The sequence below is a fragment of the Aethalodelphis obliquidens genome, unplaced genomic scaffold (assembly GCF_003676395.1).
Source record: "Aethalodelphis obliquidens isolate GAN/ISIS:26980383/991018 unplaced genomic scaffold, ASM367639v1 scaffold34, whole genome shotgun sequence".
NCBI classification, from domain to species: Eukaryota; Metazoa; Chordata; class Mammalia; order Artiodactyla; family Delphinidae; genus Aethalodelphis; species Aethalodelphis obliquidens.
This window is the reverse complement of record NW_020837978.1, coordinates 2,070,001-2,081,278: the sequence shown is the minus strand read 5'-3', so window position 1 is coordinate 2,081,278 and position 11,278 is coordinate 2,070,001. Positions and strand designations below refer to the sequence as shown.

At 53.4% G+C, this 11,278-nt stretch overlaps 1 protein-coding gene and 1 long non-coding RNA gene across 2 annotated transcripts; one reads left to right on the top strand and one right to left on the bottom strand.

The window, feature by feature from the left end:
- Positions 1-602: 602 nt before the first annotated feature.
- On the bottom strand, positions 603-6,624 carry LOC113631682 (uncharacterized). Its single transcript, XR_003437495.1, has 3 exons — positions 6,453-6,624; positions 5,666-5,789; positions 603-5,174 (listed from the first exon to the last, which is right to left on the bottom strand). It is a non-coding gene; the product is annotated as an uncharacterized LOC113631682 (long non-coding RNA).
- A 112-nt stretch (positions 6,625-6,736) lies between these two features.
- Positions 6,737-10,899, top strand: LOC113631677 (tubulin beta-2A chain). Its single transcript, XM_027128251.1, has 4 exons — positions 6,737-6,868; positions 8,320-8,428; positions 8,763-8,873; positions 9,584-10,899. The coding sequence occupies exons 1-4, from the start codon at positions 6,812-6,814 to the stop codon at positions 10,642-10,644; spliced, it is 1,338 nt and encodes a 445-aa protein (XP_026984052.1). The 5' UTR covers positions 6,737-6,811; the 3' UTR covers positions 10,645-10,899.
- Positions 10,900-11,278: the final 379 nt, after the last annotated feature.

Sequence of the window (11,278 nt, the reverse complement as noted above, 5' to 3'; positions counted from 1 at the left end):
AAACCATAATTCAAAAAGGGTCATGTACCACAATGTTCATTGCAGCTCTATTTATAATAGCCAGGACATGGAAGCAACCTAAGTGTCCATCGACAGATGAATGGATAAAGAAGCTGTGGCACATATATACAGTGGAATATTACTCAGCCATAAAAAGGAACGAAATTCAGTTATTTGTAGTGAGGTGGATGGACCTAGAATCTGTCATACAGAGTGAAGTAAGTCAAAAAGAGAAAAACAAATACCATATGCTAACACATATATATGGAATCTAAAAAAAAAAAAAAGGTTCTGAAGAACCTAGGGGCAGGACAGGAATAAAGACACAGATGTAGAGAATGGACTTGAGGACATGGGGAGGGGGAAGGATACACTGGGACAAAGTGAGAGAGTGGCATGGACTTATATACACTACCAAATGTAAAACAGATGGCTAGTGGGAAGCAGCCGCATAGCACAAGGAGATCAGCTCGGTGCTTTGTGGCCACCTAGAGGGGTGGGATAGGGAGGATGGGAGGGAGACACAAGAGGGAGGGGATATGGGGACATATGTATACGTATAGCTGATTCACTTTGTTATAAAGCAGAAACTAACACACCATTGTAAAGCAATGATACTCCAATAAAGATGTTAAAAAAAACCCCACAAAACTATGCAACTGTAAAAGTCACCTGCGAATCTGCACGGTATACACGTACTCCACGAGTTAACTAAAATTTGACTGTGCAACGCCCAGTACACAGAAGTGTCTGGCTGCACATTGCTTCTCTATCCTGTAATTCACCAAATCTCTCCCCGCTTCACCCGAAGCAAGCAAGCGGTCCTCGGCCATGCGCCCCCTGCCGGCCAGTGAGGGGAAATGACTGGTCCAAGACGTCTGGTTTCCTCCCAGGCAAAGCGCACGCACGTGCCTCTCACCCTCCCTCTTCACAGCTCTGTTCGAGCTCTCTCAGGGCATCCCTTTCCTATATAATGCGTCTCTATCTTCTTTAATCTCCATCTTTCTTCTAGTTATCAAAAAATTTTAAAGTATTCCTTTATATCCAGACAATGATACTAATTGTGAAGGATGGATGATCCAGTTGTTTAAGGGCTGTGTGCATCTAAGATACTCCTGCTCCTGGAGGCGCCACCCATACCATATCAAAAGTATTTAAATTTCCGTTTTGTAAAGTTTTTATTTTATTATAACTTATATGTTATGATATAAAAGTTAAGTTGCATTTGACTAATTGATGTGCTATGTTTCATTTAATTAAACATTAATTTAACTATTGCAGGTTTTTCTTTTCATATTTTGGAGTTGTCACCTCCACACCCCATCTTCTCAGGTCCTGAAAACTAGCACGGGCTATGCTTACAGGTACCCAGTGGAAAACTGGCTTTGCTGATAAGATTAAAAGAGTAGACCTAACAAATACTTCTTCTAATTAAGAAAAACAAGAAAATATTGGCAGCAAGTTACAAAAGCATCAGACTACGAGTGTTCAACAAAATTTGGTATAATCAATAATAAATGTAACAAAATTAATCCGCCCCGTAGTTGAAATGATGCTTGTTACTGGTTTTGTACCACATGACAACTAGGCATAGATAATAACTGATGATAAACAAGTAGCATTTCTTCACAGTCAAATAAAGCATGTCTGGGACTTAGTTGGCAAACAAAGGAGGGAACTGTGAACAGGAAAACAATTTGGGGGTTTCTCTGAAGACTCCTGGCCGCACAAGTGAGGAGGTCCCGGAGACTGTATTTTCCCAGAACTTCAGTGCTCGAAGGTCCGATAAACACTCTTAAGAGGTACCTCAATATGATTTTATAGTTAAAAAAGGCACTGCATATTTCAAGTGCATCTTCCCTGGCGGATTTTACAAGTTTGGTGGTAAGTGGCTGCTCGCCCCTCTGCAAAGACTATTCTAGAGAAAGCTGTGCAGACCACGTGGTGGGGGGCACGGTGTGGGCCGGGAGTCTTGTGTTACAGGTGAAAAGCCTGGCAGTTGGGATGGGGCATGGGTGAGCCAGGGAGCCCCCGGAGAGCAGAGGGTGGTGACGGAGGGAACAGGACCGCAGCAGCCTGGCTGGATACCCAATGCCTACTTGCTGTTCACCTCTGCCCTGCACACTTTCAGCAGAAGACAGAATGATTAGGCTCTGCAGGGCTTACTGGCTTTCTCACCTCGGAGAGGGGAATACCGACGTCAGTCTTTTCCATAATCTGTTTGCCTTGAAACAGAGCAAACCCTGGGCTCTGGAGCTTCCGAGAAAATGACCAGCACCCCGTCCGTGCCCAGCTTGGCCCCGTGGCCATCAGCACGGCTGGCCTCACCAAAAGTCTCTGGCAACTCAGATTTTGGTGTGAAGAAAGCCTGCATTCAGAAGACAAGTGACGAGGGAGCCAGAAAGTTGGAAAGTGGGGGGAAAAGGCTCTCTCAGGTTTCATGCCTCCTGCAGGGGCTGGTCCAGTCTGTGCCCTGCCCTCGGGGTGCCTGTGCTTAGAACTGCCCTGCACAGCTCGGGGACGCCCATCGACCTGCAGACCCTCAGGGTTTGGGGGTGGGGAGGAACATCCTCAGCTCCCCGCTTAGGAGCTCTGCAGCTCGTCATTCCCACAACACCTTTCCTTGCTGTGCACAGCCTCGTGGACTAGAGGCCAGGATTGTAACATGGAAGTGTGTGCACTGTATTACGAGGCACAGAGGAGGGCACATTGTGGAGAGACTGACATTGGCGCTGAGCCCTGATTTATGGAGAAGAGCTCCCTGGAAGGAGGGAAGGAAACAGTGATGCCAACTGCAATAGCTAAGATTGCTATAACACTATACAGTCTCCGGGACCCCCTCACTTGTGCGGACAGGGGGTCTTCTAGGTGCTTTCCCATATTAATTCATTCAGTCCTCAAAACAACCCCAGGAAGCAGGTACTGTTATTATTCCGCTTTACAGATGAGGCAATAGAGGCACAGAGAGGTCAAGTAACTTGCCCTAGATCACACAGCTAATAAGTGGCAGAGTCAGGATTTGCACCCACTCCATCCATCCAGGGCCTGTGCTCTTAACCACTCAGGGAATGTGGGGTGGGCTGAATAGGGGAAATTCACTCCAGTCCTGTGAAAAGCCTTGGCCATGGGAAGCAGAGTTTGCTCAGAGAATTTGGTACGGTCCAGGTTCTCTAGGTTACGGGGAAAATGGTAGCGGTTGGAAAAAGGTTACACATATTTGAGAATTTGTGAGATTATGTCTCATTTAAGTCATAACATAAGAATAACAGTATCTTTCATTCTTAATGTCCAAGGCAAAAATGACTGAAACCATGTTTTAAAGGAACAAACAAAAATATCTAAATAACCCACGAAAGGGAAAAAAAGGAAAATATCAAACGCGAACAGTGAAAAAAATACATCTAGAGGAGTGTGGAAAGACGTACTTGTGTTCTTTAGTATTTTATAAATTTTCTAATTTTGTATTCAGAAAATATGTATACATGAAATGCGTTCTTACCACAATAAAAATATGTATGTATATATACAACATACGTGTATATTACACACACAGTGTACGATACATTTTTTTCAATTATGAAAGGTCCAGATTGACAATTCTAGTAAAAATAATCCATACTGGGACATGAAACATTCCAGAAGATAGCTGAGAAACATTACATATATTTACTCTAAATTATTACTGTCTGGGGCAAAAATGTATAAACTGGTGGCGCTGACATCTTTAAAGTAAATTAAACTGGAGTTCAGACTGTTGGTGCTTTAGACAGTCTTTATAAAAAGGAAGCACCTCAAATGCTTCCAGCAAAATTCCTCCATCTTCATCAAGAGATGCTTTTACTGAAAACCTGGAAATGTGCGCAGTCACGGGAGCAGCGAGGCTGTTTCAGACGTTTCAGGGGAAAGAGGGATCGAGGTGCCTCATCCCTCGGGCCTTCTCCGAGGGCACAAACAAATAGGATGTGACCGTTCCAGGATAATGGATACAATTTTATTGCTAAGATGGTTCTTGGGTTTTCATTATTCTACAGAGGAAGCTGATGTTCTCAAAATTTCAGGACCCCAGCTAATATATTTCAACTAGATCCCATCAGTCACTTAGCAACGCATCAAGCAACGGTAATTACCACCATCACGGTGCCAGGCATTCAGAGGGTACTTTCACTAAGAGGCTCTCAGCGGGAGGCAGGAGAGGGGGAAGGGCAGGCAGAGCCCTTTAGTAAGACACAGGCCTAGCCTTCCACAGGGAACTCACACCTTCCCCCTCCAGTCTGAATTTTGTCATCGTCACCCCAAAGTCCCTTAGGGGTGGGAGTGGCCCAGACGCAGTCGATGACATCAGGCCCAAAGCAGGAAATGGCCCACGGTAGGCAGACACTGACTCACCTCCCCCATCACCCTGCCCGACAGCCAGAAGAGCTGTTCCTTTTAGACACACAGAGAAGCCAGCAACAACCCCCTTCGCCCCAGACCTCGTCAAAGCCTAAGCCAGGGAACAGAGGTTCCGTGGGCCCCGTTTCCTGCTGTTGTCTGCACAGGTGCCGTGTGCCCATGTGGTGGCGTTTGGGTCACGCATATGGCAGAGGAGGGCAGCTCAGAGTCCTCGGGTGTGTCACCTTAGGTCGGGCAAGCGCTATTTCCAACTCTGCCCGCGTGCTTCTCTGATTATACAGGAACAGACATGGGGCGGGTGCCGGGGAGGAAGCAGGCCGGGTGCACACTGGGTGGCAGTGAGGCAGCCTTTGCTGCCAGGGATCCCCAGAGGCCCCGGCCTGCTGGAATCAATGCTGTCACTTAATATTTGTGAACTGAGCATTCAGCGAGTAAGCGTCTCTCATCTTCACAACGTAACAAAACGACCCGACCAGGACACAGAAAAGTGGACACCCTCCACGCGTAGAGAGATGCCCACCTGTTAAGGTCCCCTTGTCCCCAGTACCATCCCTTCCAGGTCTCATCTTCTGCTTCTACTCGGCCCCAAATCCCCACCTTGAATGAAACAATGAAGGCCAAGACACAGTAATCTCTAGAAAATCTTCGTGGAACTGTGTAATCACAGAAGTTACCTGGAGCAGAGCTGTTCTCTGGAGAGGTTCTGGAAGGCTCCAGCTGGTCGTGAAGAGCCCAGGGAGCGGAAGCTGGGGGTAGCGGTGGTGAGAAGGTCGAGCCAAGCCCTAGGCATGGGGGTACAGCATCAGTGGGATGGGCTGAGCGAGGGGAGCCCAGCAGCACCGGGAGGGAGAGAGGAGGAGGGAGCCTAAGAGATACACCCCCATCCCAGGAGGGGGAACCAGGCACCTGCCTGCCCGCAGAGGGACTCCGAGGACTGGCTTCCCGAAGCAGGGGTGATGAAGCTGTGACTTTGCCCACCAGTAACATGACAAATGGGCTTAATATGTATAAGGACAGGATCACCTTGGGTTTTATGCGGGCATTTTTGCTCCATAAACTTGACCCGCTTTCATACAGAGCTTCTCGTTTCCTACTCACAAAGCTGGCTGCAGGGCACCTATAATTATCATTTTATAGCTGGAGAAACTGGTCTCAGAGAGAAAGAGAAGGAAGCAGTCCCTGGTCTCCACTCCCTGGCCACCCGTTCAGGATGGTTCGTAGGGATAATTACGGTTGGACCTTACCTCACCCTGACTAAGCCTTTGAAACTCACCTGGGCTTTCTCTTCGTAGAAGGAAGCTAGATGCCTTCACTTACAGGCTTTGTGGCTGGTGGCTGGTCAACTCTTTGAGCCTCCTTTTCCAAGCCGTGAACTTGGGATGGTAATAATGTTTACTCTAGAACAGCAGAAATAGAATGTGAGCCACGTAGGTAATTTAAAATTTTCTAGTCGTCACTGTGCGTCTGGCAGTCATTTAAAAAATTTAACAGAAGCAAGTGAAATTAATTTCAAAAATATATCCAAGATATTCTTTTGATAAGTAATCAATATAAAAATTAGTAATGGAATATTTTACATTCTTTAAACTTCGTGAGTCCATGAAACCGCATGAGTATTTTACACGAAAGCACACCCCAGTTCAGACTCCCAGGGTTCAGGTGTTGAGTGGCCACATGCGGCTGGTGGCCTGGAGCTGGAGGTCGAGCCCCATACGGTGGCTGTGGGCACGAGGGGACATAACGCGTGGAAGGCACGTGCTCGGGCTGACGCCGGGATGCCATGCTCGCTGGGACACCCAGGCGCGCACGCGATATTCTGCACATGCAAGCGGCCTGTGCGAGGACCCAGGACCCAAAGCACACGCGAGACAGGCCCAGGCGCCAAGGCACTTCTCCAGGCCCCTCCCCCACCGACCGCCTTCCACACGTGGGCAGAGGCGGAGGGCGCCCACCCCGCCATCCCTGGCCCCCCGAAGACAGCCATTCTCGGCCCGCACCGGGACCCCCATCCTCCCCGCCCCGCACCCCCTCCCCGCGGTTGCACCCGCCGCCATTCCCACCCCGAAAAGGAGGAGATCGAGGCCGCGGGCCCGGGACCCTGCCCGGGAGGCAGGGAGCCTAGGGACGCCGCAAACCCTACGGGAAAGGCTGGGCTGCCCACCACGGGCACCCCGCGCAGCCCACCCCGGCCGGAACCTCGCGCCGCGCCCCGGCTCCCCCTCGCGGTGCCGCAGTCCCCTCGCCCCTCCGCGCCGCCCCCGCGCCCCGCCCGCTGACGTCACCGAGCGGGGGCGGGGCATCCGCTATAAAAGGCGCGGCCGGAGGGGCGGCGGCAGGTTTCTGCGCCCGTGTCCGCCGCCTTTCGCTGCGCACAGCCTAGCCTAGGGCCCGCGCCTCCACCCGCTCCGCAGCCGGCACCATGCGCGAGATCGTGCACATCCAGGCGGGCCAGTGCGGCAACCAGATCGGCGCCAAGGTGCGCGCCGGGGCGGGCCGGGCAGGGGGCGTTGGGTCCCCAGGGTGAAGACCTAGGAGGGGTCGGGAAGGGGTGGCGGGTCCCCAGGGTGAAGGCCGGGGGGGGGGAGGGGGAGGGGGGGCGGGTCCCCAGGGTGTGCGCCAGGGCCCGGGAGGGGCCGGGGAAGGGGCGGCGGATCCGCAGGGTGCGCGCCAGGGCCCGGGAGGGGGCGACGGGTCCGCAGGGTGAAGACCGAGGAGGGGTCGGGGAAGGGTGGCGGGGCCCCGGGTGCGCGCGAGGGGCGGGAGGGGGGTGGCAGGTCCCCAGGGTGCGCGCCAGGGCCCGGGAGGGGGCCGCCGCCCCGGGTGGCGCGTTCTCGGCGCGGGCTCGGGGCGGGGCCCAGGAACCACAGAACCTGCCGCGGTGCGCGCGGCGACGCAGCTGTGTGTGATTAATCAAGGCCCCTTTGAAATTTCCTCGGACCCGGCCCTTCTGAGGGACGCGGTTGGTATTTCCCTGGTTGACTAGCCTCTGAGATTTGGATAGGGCCTTTGGTCGTGATAATCCAGTGGCCTCATATGGAATTTAATTTGTATATTTTGTCTGTAGTTTGAATGAAAAAATGCAGTGTCATTGGGTGACAGATGTTATGGAGACTTCTCGTGGGTCCGAAAGACAGGGATGTTAGATCCCTTAATGCGAGCACCAGCTAGACAGAATGACGTATAACGTCGGAGTCTGATTCCCGCCTGCGCGGCGGCAGGTGGCCGTCCTGGGCTGTGACTGTCGCCCGCAGTGGGCGAGGCGCCACGGGCATGGTGCATGGGTGTGGGCGGGCGCCTGCACGAGGACGTGGTCTCTTTCAGAACCGCCATATTGCCCCCCCAGCCCCCCCCCCCCCTTTCCTGCTGCAAATTCACAATGCAGCCTGCAGCCTGCGCCCGCACCGTGGCCAGCTCCAGCCACTGCCCCCCGCATGCTCCTGGGCTCCTGCCCGCGCTACCCCACCATTCCGCTGCTGCAGTCAGTGGCCGGAGGGCAGTAAGATGTCAGCGCCTAACACTAAGCCGCTTGGAGAGCTGGGTCGGGTTTGTGCCAGGAAACACGGATCCCTGCCGGCAGCCGCAGGGCGGGGTCCACCTGTGTGGGTCCTGCCAGGACCCGTCCATCAGCTGGGGTGCTGACACTCAGCCCTGCCGGGGGTGACAGCCCCCGCGGCTGTGGCCACTCTCCTCCTTCAGGGCTCCTCCCAGCTTTTCAGCCTGTCGCCATCATATGGCTGATGCGCGGCGGATTCCTGAGCCCCTCAGCAGCAGCTGCTGGAGGATCAGGGCAGGCAGCTATTGGTCTGTCTGGGTCTCCTCGACTGTCTGACCACAACGCCGCCGTTCCAAGGACAGGAGAGGGAGAAGGGAGCCATTTTTACTGATACTTTGGATGCCAGGCCGCCAAGCGGTTTTCTTTATTTCCAGTTTTGGGAGGTCATCAGCGATGAGCATGGGATCGACCCCACGGGCAGTTACCATGGAGACAGTGACCTGCAGCTGGAGAGAATCAACGTGTACTACAATGAAGCTGCCGGTGATTATTGGAAGCTTTCCTGCCCCCTCACCTTGCTTTCTGTTCTGCGGCAGACGCAATGTATTAGGAACATGCAAATGACAAAGAAAGGCTTCCTGCATGCATTTTTAACTGCTCAAAAACACACTTCAGAGCTCCTGAAGTCTCCTGCATGTTTGTCATGACGAGGCAGGCCATTATCTCCCTTTGTAGAGCAGAAACCGCCTCTAATCTCCTACTTTTGTCTCATCTGGAATGTTCCCTGCTGAATTCTGCCGTAAGAGGCCCAGAGAGCAGGGCGCTGTCTGTGATTCCTTTGCCTACCGCAGCTCTGAGTCCTGCTCTGTCCCCGCAGGTAACAAATATGTGCCTCGGGCCATCCTGGTGGATCTGGAGCCGGGCACCATGGACTCGGTCAGGTCTGGACCCTTCGGCCAGATCTTCAGGCCCGACAACTTCGTGTTCGGTATGTAGCGTGGTCCCCGGGCACCGGCTCGGGAGGCCCACTTCCTTCTGAATCCCGTGGAGGTCACAGCTCACTGCTGAGTGCCCCGCTGGAGGCTGCGTGTCCACAGAGGCCCTGAGTCCTGGCCTAACTGCCCCCGGTCCACGGGCTGTCGCTCCTCTGGTCCCTCTCCGCACAGCTCAAAGGACGGGGTCCGCCTGCAGAGGGTCCGTCCCACGGCAGAGCAGCCTGGGGAGGGCAGAGAATAAAGAGCGAAGGGAAGCTTCCAACAGCAGCTCCCAGGTGACTGGTCATCTCAGAGGACCAGTGACAACAGGCAAGCATTTCCTGGAGCGAAGGCCAAAGGCACAGGTTAGGAGCGGCTGAGACAGCTGCTTGGAGTGGCCTCTTCTGATCACGTGTGCCTCCACCCTGCCTGTTCCTTGTAGCTGATTTAAGTATTTACATAAGGTTCTTTGTTCTTAATTTTAAACCAATTGGGTTTTGTTAAACCATCTTCTTAATTAACTGCCTCATATGAACTAACCTTTTTGCTTTATTAGATCTCCAGTGTTTTTGAGGGTCACTGGTATAGAAAAATTGTTTGTAGGTAGGAAGGGTTTCTAAAAGAGAAGAATCTGTCATCTCTAAATCTAGTGCAGAGTCAAAATGACAGAATCTGGAATTCCTTGCTAGTTTTCTTGTCTGATATTCTCCTTTCCCTCCGGCAGGCCAGAGCGGTGCCGGCAACAACTGGGCCAAGGGCCACTACACGGAGGGCGCGGAGCTGGTGGACTCGGTCCTGGACGTGGTCCGGAAGGAGTCAGAAAGCTGTGACTGTCTGCAGGGCTTCCAGCTGACCCACTCGCTGGGGGGCGGCACCGGGTCCGGGATGGGCACCCTCCTCATCAGCAAGATCCGCGAGGAGTACCCCGACCGCATCATGAACACCTTCAGCGTGATGCCCTCGCCCAAGGTGTCGGACACGGTGGTGGAGCCCTACAACGCCACGCTGTCCGTGCACCAGCTGGTGGAGAACACGGACGAGACCTACTCCATTGACAACGAGGCGCTGTACGACATCTGCTTCCGCACCCTGAAGCTGACCACGCCCACCTACGGGGACCTCAACCACCTGGTGTCGGCCACCATGAGCGGGGTCACCACGTGCCTGCGCTTCCCGGGCCAGCTCAACGCCGACCTGCGCAAGCTGGCCGTGAACATGGTGCCCTTCCCGCGCCTGCACTTCTTCATGCCCGGCTTCGCGCCGCTGACCAGCCGGGGCAGCCAGCAGTACCGCGCACTGACGGTGCCCGAGCTCACGCAGCAGATGTTCGACTCCAAGAACATGATGGCCGCCTGCGACCCGCGCCACGGCCGCTACCTGACCGTGGCCGCCATCTTCCGGGGCCGCATGTCCATGAAGGAGGTGGACGAGCAGATGCTCAACGTGCAGAACAAGAACAGCAGCTACTTCGTCGAGTGGATCCCCAACAACGTGAAGACGGCCGTGTGCGACATCCCGCCCCGCGGGCTCAAGATGTCGGCCACCTTCATCGGCAACAGCACGGCCATCCAGGAGCTGTTCAAGCGCATCTCGGAGCAGTTCACGGCCATGTTCCGCCGCAAGGCCTTCCTGCACTGGTACACGGGCGAGGGCATGGACGAGATGGAGTTCACCGAGGCCGAGAGCAACATGAACGACCTGGTGTCCGAGTACCAGCAGTACCAGGACGCCACGGCCGACGAGCAGGGGGAGTTTGAGGAGGAGGAGGGCGAGGACGAGGCCTGAGCCCCGTGTGCGGCTGGACGTGGCCGGAGGCCAGGAGGAGAGCGAGGGGGAGGCCTGAGAACTTCTGAAATAGGTCGTGCATCCTTAGTGAACTTCTGTTGTCCTCAGTCAAGCATGGTCCTTCTATTTGTATACTATGGTGCTCAGTCTTGCCTCTGTCAGAAATTCACACTGTTGGTGTAATAACGTGGGACTCCTCTGGAAACTGCAGTGTTGTCTAAGATATCTATACTAATAAAAAAGCATGTGTCCAAATCCCGTGGTCTCTTAATTTTTATTGCAAACAATTTTTATTCTTTCACTAAATGTTTCCTAAGTGTTTCCAGATTTAGTAATTTTAAGAAAACAGGATTTCTACTTTCATGTTTTTAATTAATAGCCTTTCCTCTCTTTTAATAAAGAGAGACCAGAAGGCATATTTTTAGCTTCACTGACCCAAAGTATTCAAGGAAAGGAGCCCAGGTGTGTGGAGGTGGATAGAGATCTGGGGACAAAGCCGACCTTCCTCCTCGGCTTGCTGTGGTTGCAGCAACCCCGTGAACGTGTGGAATCCAGGGCCCCGGGCGAGGGCTGTCTTCAGCTTAGCCACTTCTCTGTGAACAATGTGATGAATACAAAGACCAGTGCACGCTTG